This window comes from Triticum aestivum, chromosome 3B, assembly GCF_018294505.1.
Source record: "Triticum aestivum cultivar Chinese Spring chromosome 3B, IWGSC CS RefSeq v2.1, whole genome shotgun sequence".
Taxonomy (NCBI): Eukaryota; Viridiplantae; Streptophyta; class Magnoliopsida; order Poales; family Poaceae; genus Triticum; species Triticum aestivum.
The window spans coordinates 703,226,665-703,242,857 of NC_057801.1; the positions used below are offsets into that span (position 1 = coordinate 703,226,665).

The following is a 16,193-nucleotide window of genomic DNA, read 5'->3' on the forward strand; positions in this document are numbered from 1 at the left end:
AAAGCTCTTCTAATGTATATTTTTCTCAAGAAAAGTATTGTTTTTACTCAACTGAAGTTCTAGTTTTTTTTTTTTGCAGAGCAGAACAAGTTCTAGTTGCTGAGCTTATACTCGATAATTGTTTGAAATATGAAGTGATTCGATTCTCAGCAGCGAAGGGGAGGAGCGAGGCGGGAGGCTTGAGCAGAACGTAGCAAACTACCGAGTATGTATTTTTGGAGCATGGGTGTCACTTTTATTTTTGAATTGTTTAAAAAAAACACATTTCAAGTTTCAAAACATGCTTAAACAAATCGTACATGGTAATATGAATGTATACTACACATGTGCGAAGTTTGATGATGAAAAATATGTTAAACACATGAGCTACGTAAAAATGGAAAATTCATGATTTGAAAATGCGACTGTGCACTGTTCACCACTAAAAACCCACGTTTTGTATCTTTGTGCGTAGCTCACATGTTAACTTATTTCATCATCAAACTCTGGGCACCCGTGTTAAGGCTACGAATTTGCCTTGGCGTTTCTTTAAACTTCATATGTTGATTTTCGAACTATGAATGAAGTGCTCAGTGTTGCAAATTGACCTTTTAGCAAACTATTGGGCTGCATTATCGAGCAGGTCCAAAGGGTGAAGGTGTATGAGAAAAAAAGACCATACGTTTCGAGAGAGCAAGTGCGAAGCACTGATTCTGAATGCAGATAATATGGGCACTGATTCTGAATGCAGATAATATGGGCATAACCAACATGGGAGGACGATGCCATCTTCGCAACTGCCAAACTAGTCATTACTAGTAAAATGCCCGTGCGTTGCTACGGGCTGCAATGCTTATAACATGTCGGTGCGTGGTCGACCATTTTTCGGATATAGGACAATGGGCATGTGTTGCAACAGGGTATATATTTTCTTAAAGCTCAACACTAACCGTGTCTAACATAGTTATAGGAACCTCGTGCACATTAGACAACATGTCTTGCACATTAGTAAAATGCCCACGAAATGTTCTGTAGATGAAAAGAACACTCACATATTTTGTCCCTCATATTTTATTCTGAGTTCATGGATAAATGTGCCAAACAAAGACACTATTGCATTTGCGTGCTGCCAAATTCTTAAGAAATGTTATAATTCCATGGTCTTTATTCTTCATTGTCGATAGTGTCAGCTCTGCTGGAAGGATCAACCATTAATACACACAAATATTATGAATAACATAATCTTAAACCTAAGGCATTACTTCCAGAAACAAATCAATGATTTTAGAAATGCAGGATTTGTCCAGCCTGGGAACCAAACAACAACTTCAACCAAAGCATGGGTGAAAAAAATGAAAGGAAGACGAGGTAGACAACAGCATTGACTGCGGCACCAGCTAGACTCAGGGAAGTGACGGGAGGCGAGGGGATAGGGGAAAGGGAGGACATGCGCCTCTCACACCGAAGCAATATGCCACAGAAGACACTTGGTGATCCCATTGATCCATACCACATCCTGTGTGAGGTTAAATAGTACCACTTTCTCTGTAAAATCTGCATGACCAAAAAAAATTCCAGTCAACAGGATTTGGCATGACCAAACATAATAGTTCGGATCAACAATAAGAGGCGAATCATGAATAGAAGCATAACACCTGTGTACCAGAACCATTCTTCTAGACATGTAATCAGTAAAATTTCCAGCTCAACTAAATACTAAGAAAAGATAACCAAACAAACTCAAAAATTAAAATTGAAATGAAGTCATTGGCATCAACTGCAGGATTCACCTACAATAGCTTAAAAAAATGCTGTGTAGCTCAAATTTTCAGCACAACAACACATTCTCCACAATAGCATCGAATTTCCGCATCTTATTTGGAAAATAATGAACAACATACACAAGAGATTGAGAGGGGAAGATATTTCATCATCGTTACCTTGTGGTTACTGACGGATAGAGCAGCACGTTGCATAGGAGATCAGAGCGTGCTGCAGGGAGGAGGACCGTGGCACAAATGAGATCGAGGCGGAGCTCGAACTCGAAGGACGCTTCAGAACACCTGGCATAACATCATAAACATTTTCAGAGACTGGAGATGCTGCTGGCACTCGAGATTCATTTTTCACAACAGCATCTGAATCCTCCAACTCCAGTAACACATTGCACGAGTGGAAATCCTAAATCGATGCCTACTTATTCATGTCTCCAGTCCGAACTAAGAGTAATCTAGGTTACACACGCAGTGTAACGTGTCCAGTTAGGAAAATTTGGAAAGGTTAGGAATTTTTTATTGTGAGAGTAAAAAAATCAACGTGAGGAGATATGGTGGTGGGATGTGAGACAAAAATAAACCGAACGAAAATAAACCAGACGAAATATAGCCAGATGAAAAAAAATCATGGATGCAATCCTACCAACTCCTTTATTAGGAGTAGAGATCAGCAAAAGGCAAAATATATTGTGCCAGGGTGATATGGAAGCGAAGGAAACAAAAGGTTCCCTAACGAAGGGGCAGAATATTTTACCTGAGAAACATAACCACAAAGGATTGCACATAGAACCAAAGTGATGAACCTGACGTCTCCTGCTTCTGTAAAGGCCCAAAATAGCCCTCCAAAGCCGAACAGAAGAGGAACGTTTGCAGCATATTGTGTCACTGCCCAACTGCACAGCAGGTCACACTCTGAAATGTTTCGTTTCTAAATACACGTATGCAAGCATTTAGAATGTTACTACTACTCGGCACTGGAAACGAGCAGTACCTGCCAACAATGTTGACGACAGATTCTTTCTTGTTCTTATCAGCGCCAGTATCTGAATCATAAACGTCATTGCTGCTAGTGTAAAAATACAATACGTTCAGAGCAGGGAAATCAATGGTTGAACACTGCTATTGATATCAACATCGATTTACTTGTCAGAGTGTATGTTGTAGTAATATTTTTATGCATGTGAGTTTTACCTCAGATTGAGCCAGGTGATCACAAGGATAGCAGCAGCCAAGAGGCCAAAGTAGCGTCTGGCAAAGAACAGCCCCGCATGGTTATAAGCAGCAGCAGTGCCTACCTGCAAGTGCAAGCAACCGTCAATGCAAATGTGTAAGGTGATCGTAGTTGCAAACCACCAAATACTGCGATCAATACTCATTCTGATTTGCATGCCAGCACACTAACAGGTTATGCAATTCTGAATTGCAGAGCGAAGCATTGGCAAGGGCAATGGGGAGGGAAGAATTTGGGGAACTCACGGTGAGTGGCACGAGCGCCACGGAGTAGATGGGCAGCTTGGCCGCTCTCCAGAGCAGCGTCGCGCGTGAGAGCTCGCCGGCGTCCCCGTCTCCGCCGGACGCCGCTGCGGCCGAGCACCGCACTCGCCGTAGCGCGCGACGCCTTCTCGCGGCCTCTACAGAGACGGCGACGCTGCCACGGGGAGAGGAAGGCGCGTGAGGGGAGACGAGGAGAGGCGCGAGTGCAATGCCGGCGAGCGGCATCGGCTCGGAGGCGTTGGCTGGGGGAGCTTAGCTTTGTTCAGGAGCGGCACTCCATCTCCGTCGGCAGCTGGGAGCGCGGGTGCATGGATAAGGCTGAGGGGAACGGAGACGTCGACGCGCGGCAGGCCGTGGGCGGGCGGGCGAAGCGAGAAAGGTTTTTCTTGAGTTTTGTTTTAGCTCGTCACGTAGCGCGACCTCCTCATTGCCTGCTGCCACCCCGCGCTACCGCCTCCGTGCGCAGGTTCCGCTCGTGGAGCGTGACGAGCGCATGGCCTACCTTCACGGCGGCCTGGTCCTCCCCACTATCGTGAAGCTGGCACGCATCGCCGCCGCAATTGCCCAGGATGGCGGATGAAGATCCTGCTACAGCGACGTGGGTGAGGGATGCAGCCGAGGATGGAGGGATGATTTCCGTGGCTAACCCCTCTCTATAACAACCACCTTTTTTTGCGAGGATATAACAATCACTTAGAAAAGGCAAAGATCAATGCATTAGGATAATTAGGATTTGTAATTGATTGTCATAAAACTAAATTTTATTAATCGATAACGTGTTATCCGTCCCTGCCCGTTTATAACGTGTCTAGTTAGGAAACTTTGAAAAAGTTAGGAAAGTTTTTATTGTGAGGGTAAAAAAATCAACGTGAGGAGATATGATGATGGGGTGTGAGACGAAAATAAACCGAACGAAAATAAACCAGGCGAAATATAACCAGACGAAAATAAACCGTGGACGCAATCCTACCAACTCAGACATTAGGAGTAGAGATTCAGTGAAGCACCCGGAGCTATTTGCTCAAACATACTACTATATCATCCGTCATGCAAAATCAAAAAGGAAGGGTTCCAAGTGTTCAACTCCATAATTATGTTTTATACTAAGATAAGATAGAGTACGTACAGCGGTACAGGGGAAGTTCTAATTAAAGTTCAACACTGCAAGGCTCCAGGCATAAGTAGCAACAGACATTGGCATGCATAAACTCACCAATCACAGGGGCATTTATATATATCGATATAACACACCGATGGAAGCTAACATAGATACTAATTCACCACTTAGGACGACTGCTGTGCTTTGCATTGTGCCTTGCCATTAAGGGCCGCAGTGCGAAGACACCTTTGTATCAGGCGCATCTCTTCTTCCCAGTCGTCCCCGTCGGCGCCGCCGTCATGGCCCCCTTGTGTTTTGCGCCTCTTCTCCTCGTTCCACTCGTCGAACATAGATGGTTCGACCACGATTCCGTGTATTTTGCTCCTCTCTTCCTTGGTAAAGTCAGCATATCGGTATGGTTTGTACCGGGCTTCACCCGGCCGTGACGCGGCGTTGAGCTCGTTCACCCGCTTGACACACCCCTTGAACAGCTCGTAGCGCCGTGCCTTCTCCTCCTCGTTCTTGTATCTGCGCTTGTGCACAACCATCCACTCCTCGAATCTCTTCTTCATGGCTTTCTCCTCCGGGTCCTCAACGGTGGGCTTCTGAGCTGCAGTTACAAACCAAGCAAAAGACTTGTGGGCTAAGTAACAATTAAACAAGGCAGGAGATCTAAATTAATAAGGCAGATCCATTTCATACCACCCTGCTCCTCTGGATTAGTTTTGAGATACCATATGCCTCCAGCAAAGACTGGCAAGGAACCCAGGGACATAACAGTGCCAAGTGACCAGTCTTTGACTTGGCCAATGGGCAACCTGCAAAGAATAAACAATCGCGTTAATCCAAAATCAATTGCAGACTCTATTATTCCACATTTATTGATTCACCCAAGCTACCAAAATCAACTGCAGACTCTATTATTCCACATTTATTGATTCACCCAAGCTACCGTTTTCTTGTGTGATGTCTGACAGCATATAACCGATAAATTATCTTCCTAACACTAGAATAACCTGACTTGGTCAGCTGCAACACATTTTGTTGTTAGACGTGATAGTGCAAAACAATCTTAAACCACATTTAGCTCCCGGCGATATATTCCAGCACCAGATATATTCAGGAACCACCAGTTATTTGGCAGAAGCAAGCACAAGGAAGAGGAGAACAGAGGCAGGATAGACAGCAACGAGGACCAAGGACAAGATCAAGGCCAACCAATGGAGTGGCGATCAACATCTGGAGCATTGCGATCTTGAACAGTGCCATGTTGTATAGAGGGGAGTGATGACAATGTTGATGAGCCATTTGCTCAGGGAAAGCAAACCTTCAATTACAACATTGTTCTTTAGAAAGAAAATTCAGATTCCAGTTGAGTGTTCACACCATGACAAAAGATATCAAGTTCAGATTGCCACGAATTAAACCTACAAATAACCTGGGCAAACGAATCAAACTCAACAATATGGACTGATGTAAACACCAACATTCAATACACTAAGCCCAAGGAGTTGTCCTTTCTACCGCCGGTGCCATCATTGATATTATTAGTTCTGCTAGAGCAGATATGCAAATCCAAATAAACCTCTGAAATCAATGGCAATCCTACATGAACCAGTTGTTTTATAAACATGACTGGGCAACAAAGAAATCAGATATCATATACTTGAAGGATCCTGTTGCATTGTTCTACTTATTATGCACAAAGTAAGAATTCATATACACTGCTTTTATCAACAGTGCAGCATACAAGACCGTGTCAGATAACAGAGGAACCTACCGTAAGAAAGGGATCTAATGGTATGCAGGACAAGAAGCAAAATTGTCATATCCAAGATACGATTTGGGGATCACCAAATAGGACACAGTTAAAACAGATAAAATAGTTGAGCTACCTGTCAAAGGAGCCGAATCCGCGCACACCAGCAGGGATGTTCTTCTTCTTCGAAGGAGAGATCAATTAGCCACATTGCTGAGAGGCGGAGATAATTAGGTTGAAATTTTTTGGGACGGGCAGAGAGATAGAGATACGTACGGAGAGCTGGTGCCTTGCCGGACCTATGACCGGCCCCCAGATCCGGCGCGAGGACAGCCTTCCCGTCGCGAGAGAGGCGAAAAATCTAAGATTCGTCATCCTCCGATTTTTGCCCGGTCGGCTGCCTAGTCCGGGGTTTCAGAGATGAGTTTGCGTCTTCTTAGCTGGCACGGCACGTTTAGGCCGGACATTGCTTTTGAATCCCGGGCTCCATGGAGCCAGGATTTTCGAAAAAATATAGAAGTCATATTTTATAAAGTTTCTATCTCTAAAAATAATAAACATGAACCTAGGGATTTACACTGCATCTCTATATTTTTTATGACTAGCACAAATGCCCGTGCGTTGCAACAGGAGTGTGGAAAAAATATATAGCAATGCAATATGGTTAGCGTGAAACGACGGGTGAGAAAAAGGGTGGAAGAAGAAGATTCGGAGGCTCACTACTCTAAACTTGTAAGGATGACGCTAACAAAATGATAAAATATGACACAAAACCTTTTACTTAGGAACGGCATTCCGATGACCTCATCAGGTGATGCCAGAGTTGGCAAGTTCCGGTTTAGTCCACAATGGCACATATCTTGATTTATGGCCAACGAAACAATTGGATAACGGACAATGTCTAGATTGTTGACGGTATCTAGATTAGTATATTGGTGTGAGTAACTGATAAATTTCTCGCCGAGGGCGATATAAACTTGAAGTGGTCGGTATATATTGAATGATGAGATCAATCTCGTGCATGATTTGAAATCTTCTTTCATTAAATGGATTCTAATCATTACATGTGCTTTGATATGTGAGCAGATACCATTAGGGGTGGAATTCAAGCCGAGTCGAGGCAGCTCGACTCAACTCGCTAAAGCTCGTTTCATTAACGAGCTAGCTCGACTCGACTCGTTACTATAACGAGCTTAAATCCAAGATTGGCTCGACTCGTATAACTCGCGAGTTGGCTCGTTTAGCTTGTTAACCTCGTTAAAGTTATGAACATAAAAACCTTACTAATACGACAAAAAGATTAACTAGCATATATGGTCATTGTCCCAATGAAGATTAACTAACATGCGTGCGTTAGCGCCGGCAGGATCCGCGGGAGTTCACCGCCACCCGTCCCTGCACACCGCCATGGCTTCACCACCGCCTTTCTGTTTTTCTCAGAATCTTCCATCCATCCATCTTCCTTCTTTTGAGATTTCAAATCAGGATCATCTTCTTCCTTGATATTAATTTCTTTGCCCACCCTTCCCTATTGATCCCAGCTGGTTTATTGGTTTCAACTTGCAGTAGTATTTAAATTGGTTTATTTTAGTGTAAGGTAGCGAGGTGGGATTATGTAACAGATGATCAAATCCTCTCTTTTGCACACGATCGTTGGTTGACTCTATTGGGACCCCCACTTCCGCCGGCGTGTTCTATTATTTGCCCGATTCGTTTGATAGGCTGAGGCCCATGCAAGCTGGTCGAGGCATATCGGGCTTCATTGGGACAGCGAGGGATGAATATTTCTAACTATGTATTAATGAATCGGTTTTTTCACCTATATGGATGGCAGTGGTGGGTAATTATTTGTCACTTTATTAAAGAAAAGCGAGGGTGAACCCGACGGACTCAATCTGTGCTTTATTATTACTAGCACAAATGCCCGTGCGTTGCAACGGGACAAACAAACTCAAGTCCCTCCCTGCACCGACTTCTAATTCCTCAGGCGTTGCAACAACCATCACATTCACTTCACGTGGTTCAACATAAATCATGTCTTTACATATTATGTGGTGCATTTCCTTATTTATCACACACAATAATAATTCTTAATGCAAATTATGTTAAGGTATGGGGCTCTTGATTGAACATAAGCTACACACACTTCACTGTCGCCAATGAGCTCAGGCATTTTTCAGGCAGTAAATTATGTCTGTCATGTTCTTCGACCATGGTCATCGAATCATAGTACAAAAAAAACCGACGAGAGTAAAATTATTGTTGTAATCATCAAGTATAAAAGAGAGCAAAAATTAATATTCATGAAGTTCCATTCCCATTGGTTGGAAATCAATCAATTGTTAACTTTACATTTATACTTCAGGCAAAGAACCTGACTTCCACACTGCTCAATTCATAATTCATATAAAATTATAAACATGGAGATTGAAAACTGATTTATATAAACCACGGAAAGTTGAAAACAACATTATCAAGAAGTGGAGTACAACATTAGCGTGTGCCCATTTATTAATGGGCATCTCTCCCATTAGATAGAACACGGAATTTATTTCTTCTTCTAATTTCTTTCTTTCTGCCAAATTTATTCCCTCTTTTAGTTTCAAATCTGAGTTCCCAACATCACATAAAAAATATATGGTATACTTCGTTCGTTGTTTAGACATGCATGCTTCTCTCGTGTGTGCTAATCATGACGCGTACAACATTAAAATTATTCATAATTTTTTTTGTTGCTAGTGTCTTGTTTTTCATGGATACAATTTAGGAATCAGAAAAATGTTATGGTGTTGTAGATTAGATCGGCAATGCCTAGTGAAAAATATACCACATCGCCCTAGCAGCCAGTATGAGTTTGCGAGGGGCACAAACAAAGTCAAATTCAACCTTAAAACAAAAATATATAGCATCAAATCCAACAATGGGTGCAAAGTTCAGAGCATTGTGGAGAATAAACACATGTGAAACACTAAGAGCATCTACAGCCGGGCATCCCATATCCTCCCCAAACATTTGCGGACACGCCCGGTCAGTGACAGAAAAGGAGAGAAGGAAAAAAAAATGATTAGGCTTGTCCCCCTCGAACCCCTCGTATCATCCCTATACATCCGGGGATGTCCGCAATCTCTCATATTGAGGACAAATGTAGGAAGGATATGAGGGCTTGTAGACGCACCCGGTCAGTCCGCCATGTAGCATGCCGCCCATTTTTTACCACGTTTTCTCTTTCTTTATTTATTCATTTTTTCTCTCTTTTCTTCTCCACAATTCACTGATCGGGCATGTCCGTGGACGTTTAGAGCGCTCGATTTGCTAACTTCGGATGTAGATTTTCTAACACGTCGATGTTACAGACTGGGAGATATTTACCAATCAGTGAAGGATCTAAACTACTCCATCCATAAAGAAATATAGTAATCTAAACGCTCATATATTTGTTTTCAGAGGAAGTACACCTTTAACTAAAAACAGGAACATTCAACTTTCGTGCAGGCTAGCTAGCTAACAGGTCGTTTTTGTTAGTAGTCAGCCGCCCTTGACCTATAAAAAAAGAAAATCAGCGGCCTCCCTCGTTCTCGTCGGGTGGTAGCGAAGTTATCCATCCCGACCTCCCCTCTACCCCAATCTCCACGACCTTCCCCAGGAAGGTGCTGCCGCTTGCCCTGCACCCACCGCCGCCGGGAGATCCGGGGATGTCCGCAATCTCTCATATTGAGGACAAATGTAGGAAGGATATGAGGGTTTGTAGACGCACCCGGTCAGTCCACTATGTAGCATGCCGCCCATTTTTGACCACGTTTTCTCTTTCTTTATTTATTCATTTTTTCTCTCTTTTCATCTCCACAATTCACTGATCGGGCATGTCCGCGAACGTTTAGAGCGCTTGATTTGCTAACTTCGGATGTAGATTTTCTAGCACGTCGATGTTACAGACTGGGAGATATTTACCAATCAGTGAAGGATCTAAACTATTCCATCCATAAAGAAATATAGTGATCTAAACGCTTTTATATTTGTTTTCGGAGGAAGTACACCTTTAACTAAAAACAGGAACATTCAACATTGGTGCAGGCTAGCTAGCTAACAGGTCGTTTTTGTTAGTAGTCAGCCGCCCTTGACCTATAAAAAAAAAGAAAATCAGCGGCCTTCCTCGTTCTCGTCGGGTGGTAGCGAAGTTATCCATCCCGACCTCCCCTCTACCCCAATCTCCACGACCTTCCCCAGGAAGGTGCTGCCGCTTGCCCTGCACCCACCGCCGCCGGGAGATCCCTCGCTCCCCCCCCCCACACAGCAACATCAGATTCATCAAATATGCGCACGTTTCGTTTCGTTGCCTCCCGATGAACACGACGCATTCCGTTGCCTCCCCATGAACATGACGCATTCATTGCCTCCCCATGAACACGACGACGACGCTGTTTCTTCATTTCGACCCAGCAATGTACACAAGCCCTGGCCGTACGTATGCGCGAGTAGGCGTTCGAGACCCTGCCCGTATGTACGTACGTGGCCGTATTTTCTTTCTTGCACCCTCGCCGATGTACGTACGTGTACATGCTACGTGCATGCCTTTACTACGACACGTGCGCGCCTCTACATCCACCAGTATATATGTACGTACAGATTCGCGACCAGAATGACAACGCTACGTACGCTTCGACCAGGTGGGTCCTGACTGTCAGGCACTTCCTTGCATGCGAAGATGTAGCTGGTGGGTCCCAGCAGTCAGGGGGGCGAATCTTTTTTTGCCCGGACGCACTTGCGTGCGAAGATGTAGCTGGTGGGTCCCAGCAGTCAGGGGGGCGAATCGTTTTTTTTGCCTGGATGCACTTCCTTGCGTGCGAAGATGTAGCTGATGGGTCCCAGCAGTCAGGGGGGCGAATCATTTTGTTTTTTCCCGGACGCACTTCCTTGCGTGCGAAGGTGTAGCTGGTGGGTCCCAGTAGTCAGGGGAAACGTTTTTTTCATGAAATATGGTGGCCCGTCCGGTGGGTACCCGCTGTCAGGTGGAGGAATAATTATTTTGCGCGTAATAAGGAGGCACTTCCTTGCTGTGGCCGTGGACCCAGCTGTCAGCCTCTCCATGTACAGTCCACGTCCGATGGAAGCCGTTCCTTGGCCATGTTGACCACGCCGCGCCGAGAGCACCAGGGCGGTGGACGACGGTGAGGCCTAGGAAGGGGACGACGCGAAACCGGGGAAGACGCGGCAGTGGATGCCCACGCGTAGAGGAGTACGAGGGTTCACTGGTTCGCTGCGGTGTGAGGCTGCCGTCGCCGCAGAATAACAGGGGGTGTGGGTGAGTAGAGGGATGGCCTAGCCAGCGGTGGGAGTAGTAGGGGGCGGTGAGGCCTCCGCCGCATCGTAGTCGGCCACGGGAGGCAGGAGCACGAGGCACGACCGGCGCTGGTTTGGGCGGCTGGAGCAAGAAGACCAGAGGTTCAAGAAGCACTACGGCCGTTGGATGGACATCGTACGGTCACTGGAGCTAGAATCGTGCATATTGACTAAGTTGACAAAGCCCTCCATCCCCGTCAACTTAGTAGGCCCACAAGTCAGCCTGCCACTTTACTGGGTCCCAGCTAACAGGGGGAGTATTCATTCTTTTGTGCGTAATAAGGAGGCACTTCCTTGCGTACGAAGATATAGCTGGTGGGTCCGAGCTGCCAGAGCCGGCCGCGGGGAGGAGGGAGCAGACAGTCCTGCTGGCGCTTGTTTGAGCAGCTGGAGCAGGAAGAGCAGAGATTGAAGAAGCACGATGGCCGTTGGATGGCCATCCAACAGTCACTGCTTGTGCGACAACCTTTTTTTTAGAAAAGCCTCAAATCTGTGGAAAACAACATACAACCTATCTGCCATTATTTTTAATAATTTACAGCCCATTTGCTAATTCTTAAGGTTTTTTTGGAGCCCATAATCTTTTTGTTAGCATTACAACCCATATTGTGGCCACGGTTAAAAACTTATACGAAATTTTGCATATTTCGGTGCGGTCCGAACTGTTTTTAATCCCGAAATTTCGACTCACATTCAAACTGATTTTAAAAATAAATGTATATCAATATGAAATCCAACAAATTCTCTACGCATAAAAATTAATGTAATTGAAAATCTCGAAATGAAAAAAAAGATATTTGAAACTAATTGCCGGTTTGATGTGTTTTAAAAATGTACAGCCCATTTCTCATTACTGATGGGCCATTTTCTCGGCCAGCCGAATGAAAGCTCTCCTCGTCTTGAAAGATTTCCCGCCCAACAGGCCTGACAAAGTGACTTACTTGGCAAATCACAAAAAACTGGGCTGTGGCCATGGACCCAGCTGTCAGCCTCTCCACGTACAGTACTCTTCCGATGGAATGTTGTTGACCACATTGACCACGCCGCGCCGAGAGCTCCAAGGCGGTGGACGACGGCAAGGCCTAGGAAGGGGACGACGCGGAGCCGGGGAAGACGCGGCAGTGGATGCCCACGCAGAGAGGAGTACGAGGGTTCACTCGTTTGGCTGCGGTGTGAGGCTGCCGCCGCCGCAGGGCCTGGCTAGCGGTGGGAGTAGTAGGGGGCGATGAGTCCTCAACGGCAGCACAGCCGGCCATTGGAGGCAGGAGCAGGCAGTCTCCCCGGCGCTGGTTTGGGCGGTTGGTGCAAGAAGAGCAGCGATTGAAGAAGCAGCAGGACCGTTCAATTCAAATCCAACAGTTACTGCTGCTAGAATCGTTTGTTGACTAAGTTGACAAGCCCCGCGTACGCATCAACGTAGTAGGCCCACAGGTCAGCCTCCCAACCGGTGCGCCCCAGATGTCAGTGGGAGGAATCATTTTTTCGCGTAATAAGGAGGCAGTTGATTGCGTGCGGCCAGGCCAGCGGAGGGAGTAGGCTGGGCCGGGGAAGCCTGCGCGGCATCACAGCGGGCCACGAGAGGAGGGAGCAGGCAGTCCCGCCGGTGCTAGTTTAGGCGGCTGGAGCAGGAAGATTAGAGATTGAAGAAGCACGGCGGCTAGAATCATGTGTTCACTGACAAAGCCTTGCGTAAACAAGTCAGCCTCGAAATTTGTGGCGTGTACAACCCATTTGCAATTATTTTTATAATTTTACTCATTTTCTAATTCATATGGAATTTATTGCATCCCGTTTTCCATTTTTAGAATTGCCGGCCATTTTCTGGTCAGTACCAGGGTCAAAAAATTAACTAAATATGTGGGAAATTTTTGCTGGGGAACGAAATATTCTTAATCCAAAAATTAATAGCCATACTAAAACAAATTTAAAAATAAATTGGTACTATGTCATGTTAAATCCAATGAAATACGTATAAGATATCAGTGAAGAACAAAATTCAAAAAAAACTAGTATCCCATTTGCTATAATTTTTTTGGAATTTTCAACCCCTTTTGATATTACTTTTAACAAACATTGACCATACTCTTTGGCCAGGATGGAATGCATCCCTCCTCGTCTTGAAAGATTTGCAGCCCAGTAATTCGGAGGAAACAAATAGGCCTAGCTTGGGTATTCTTCAAAAAGAAATACTGTCACGACCGGTTTTCCAATAAAAATATTTATTGAGAAACCAATCTTTTGAGTCCAATATGAGAGAAATCTTCCTCACTAGTAGACAAATTCTTGATACAATAAGCCAGTAGCATAAAATATATTACAGGGTCGAACTACGGTTGCTCAACCAAATTATTACAAGCACGCAAATAAATATACATATTGGCGGACATGACACAGTGGTGTGGAGGCATACTACTGACTCGAGGATAGGGCGGTGGTGGAAAAACACAGCGGGGAGAGAGATACAAGTCTCTAAAACTGTCATCTCATCGAGCGTCGAGGTGAGGCTCGATGAATTTATTTGGTAGCGGAAGCGGATATAATACAGTGACCAAATCCAGGGTCGTACGAGACTGACTGGGACTCCTCTAGGCGTCGGACTCGCTATCAAATTCTTCATCCATGAGATCGCCTTCGTCAGCATCTGACCAAATCAACAAGCCAATGAGTACTTTGAAAGTACTCGCAAGACAGTTCGGACGTAAGATATAACAAATGCATGCATGAATGCGTCATGATTAATTCACCAATGTACATTCAAAAATTAGCATAACGAGGTAAGTAAAAGGGAAACGGCGGTAGTCCGCCTGAAATCCCACAAAACATAAATGAAGACCGATCGGGTGTCTGAAGCGACGCCTCGAAAGGTGAACAAATAAATATAAGGAAATGATGCCACAGTCGGGCGTCTTAGCGACACCACATAAAGGGCTTTAAAAGAAATGCCACAGTCGGACGTCGGGGCGACATCACAGAAAGGGCTTTAAAAGAAATGCCACAGTCGGGCGTCTTAGCAACACCACATAAAGGGCTTTAAGAGAAATGCCACAGTCGGACGTCGGGGCGACATCACAGAAAGGGCTTTAAAAGAAATGCCACAGTCGGGCGTCTTAGCGACACCACATAAAGGGCTTTAAGAGAAATGCCACAGTCGGACGTCGGGGCGACATCACATAAAGGGCTTGAAAAGAAAGTAAAATACAACAATGCCACAGTCGGACGTCTGAGCGACATCGCAGAAAGGGCTTTTATTCATAAGTAAATAATACTCATAATAAACATTCAATTCATGAGAATAAATGGGTTAGTCCATTCACAAGAATAATCATTTAACCGGACTTAGCACTCATGCGATTCACCGGAGTCTCTGTCATCAAAACTGACATTTGATCAGGATAAGATAATATCGATCTTGGACATGAAATAGATGATTTGGAGGAATATATGACTCTGCAGAGTTTGTACAAAAATTTTCCCACAGCCAACGGATTTCCGTAGTCACGAAGGACTAGTTCCGTTTACGGTATTTCGGAAGAAAACACAGCTAACCAGTACACACCCATTCTACCTCTCGATGCTAGGAATCACCCTAGACATCGTCCAAGAAAAACTTTTGAGACGGGGAGATCACAATCTCGAATAGCATGGGATCAAATTTATATATACGCGCTCTAAGGGGTGCCCCCCTCTCGGTCCCAACTGGAAACACCCATGCCCCCTGACCGGATGACTGGCTTTAATCCAGGGCCATGGAACCATCATCACGGCCTCTCCTTTTTGGTGTGTACCAGGAAAGCGGTTTACAACTTACTAAGCCATATTCCTTGTGGAAAACATGTGGTAGTACAAGGAAGGAAGAATGGAAGGAACTGGAATGATACGAGTTGACATTGAAGTCACATAGTCTGGCATAAGCCTGGCATGCTACAACACTGCCATCTTACCCATCCTCATGCCAACACATGGCCATGCATACTCAAATCCATCCACTCATGGATTTTCGAAACTCACTTGCCTCATCGTCTTAGGTAACAGGACATTCATCGGTATGTTCATCAACATGCCCTAAACTACTTAATGCAAACATGCCAAAACAATCATCATATCAAAAATTCAAACATGCTTGCCTGGTTCGGAGTAGTCGGAGCCTAGCTCAGTGAAGTTCGCGGCTCCGTCACCTCCTTCGGTATCTATGGTATAAAGAAAATATATGCGCTATCGTAAATACCAAGAGGTGCACAAAAAGTATTCCAAATATTTTTCAAATAAATCTGATAAAAAACTAGACAAAATTTTAAAGAGGACAGAAAAAGAATCAATCAAAAATATTTTCTTTTTAAAAGTTATAAAGGTTTTTGTCCAGGGACTCATCTGTAATGAAACAAAAAGTTCCCAGGGGCTAGCTTATAAAAACAGAAAACGTTCCAGTCTTGAATACGCCAGCCCAGAGGGGAAAGCGTATTTTGCCCGAAGGCGTTTTCAGAAAATGATTCATTTAGAAATGACAGAGAGGCTGACGGTGGGTCTCGCCTATCAGGTTTGAATATACGAACGGGGCGGCAGATTTCGCCGGTGCCCGGGAGCCGCGGTGGTTGCCGACGGCGATCCACGGCGAGGCAGGGGGATCGGAGGGTACCTCCATGTTCAGGACACCTTACCGCGTCGGTTGGTGGTGGTGGTGGTCGCCGGCGAGTACCACGTCGACGGCGAGCCCTGCTCCGGTGGACGGTGGTTCGGGTGGTCGAGGGCCTCG

General features: G+C 45.1%; 2 protein-coding genes across 5 annotated transcripts; both read right to left on the bottom strand.

Annotated features, from left to right (window-relative positions):
- Window positions 1–1,124: 1,124 nt before the first annotated feature.
- On the bottom strand, window positions 1,125–3,652 carry LOC123066137 (2-carboxy-1,4-naphthoquinone phytyltransferase, chloroplastic). 2 transcript variants are annotated; one of them, XM_044489279.1, is made up of 6 exons: window positions 3,231–3,652; window positions 2,946–3,049; window positions 2,746–2,820; window positions 2,509–2,647; window positions 1,920–2,042; window positions 1,125–1,533 (listed from the first exon to the last, which is right to left on the bottom strand). In XM_044489279.1, the coding sequence occupies exons 1-5, from the start codon at window positions 3,471–3,473 to the stop codon at window positions 2,034–2,036; spliced, it is 570 nt and encodes a 189-aa protein (XP_044345214.1). In that variant the 5' UTR covers window positions 3,474–3,652; the 3' UTR covers window positions 1,125–1,533; window positions 1,920–2,033. The 2 variants fall into 2 exon arrangements, with proteins under 2 accessions (XP_044345214.1, XP_044345215.1); XM_044489280.1 differs by having other exon boundaries at window positions 2,746–2,817; window positions 3,231–3,647.
- Window positions 3,653–4,322: 670 nt separating this feature from the next.
- Window positions 4,323–6,575, bottom strand: LOC123066138 (uncharacterized). 3 transcript variants are annotated; one of them, XM_044489282.1, is made up of 4 exons: window positions 6,383–6,575; window positions 6,243–6,286; window positions 5,050–5,165; window positions 4,323–4,957 (listed from the first exon to the last, which is right to left on the bottom strand). In XM_044489282.1, exons 1-4 carry the CDS (start codon window positions 6,479–6,481, stop codon window positions 4,533–4,535), a joined length of 684 nt encoding a protein of 227 aa, XP_044345217.1. In that variant the 5' UTR covers window positions 6,482–6,575; the 3' UTR covers window positions 4,323–4,532. The 3 variants fall into 3 exon arrangements, with proteins under 3 accessions (XP_044345217.1, XP_044345216.1, XP_044345218.1); XM_044489281.1 differs by having other exon boundaries at window positions 6,243–6,289; window positions 6,383–6,543; XM_044489283.1 differs by having other exon boundaries at window positions 6,243–6,283; window positions 6,383–6,536.
- Window positions 6,576–16,193: the final 9,618 nt, after the last annotated feature.

Bases quoted from the DNA above. Each gene is read 5' to 3' on its own strand.
- LOC123066137 (XM_044489279.1), bottom strand. From the start codon at position 3,473: ATGCCGCTCGCCGGCATTGCACTCGCGCCTCTCCTCGTCTCCCCTCAC. The intron at 2,821-2,945 runs GTAAAACTCACA...TTTTTACACTAG, and splicing joins ATCACCTGGCTCAATCTGAG to CAGCAATGACGTTTATGATT. The intron at 2,648-2,745 runs GTACTGCTCGTT...CCTGCTGTGCAG, and splicing joins GTCGTCAACATTGTTGGCAG to TTGGGCAGTGACACAATATG.
- LOC123066138 (XM_044489281.1), bottom strand. From the start codon at position 6,481: ATGACGAATCTTAGATTTTTCGCCTCTCTCGCGACGGGAAGGCTGTCC. The intron at 6,290-6,382 runs GTACGTATCTCT...TCTCCTTCGAAG, and splicing joins CGGCAAGGCACCAGCTCTCC to AAGAAGAACATCCCTGCTGG. The intron at 5,166-6,242 runs GTAGCTCAACTA...TATTCTTTGCAG, and splicing joins GGATTCGGCTCCTTTGACAG to GTTGCCCATTGGCCAAGTCA.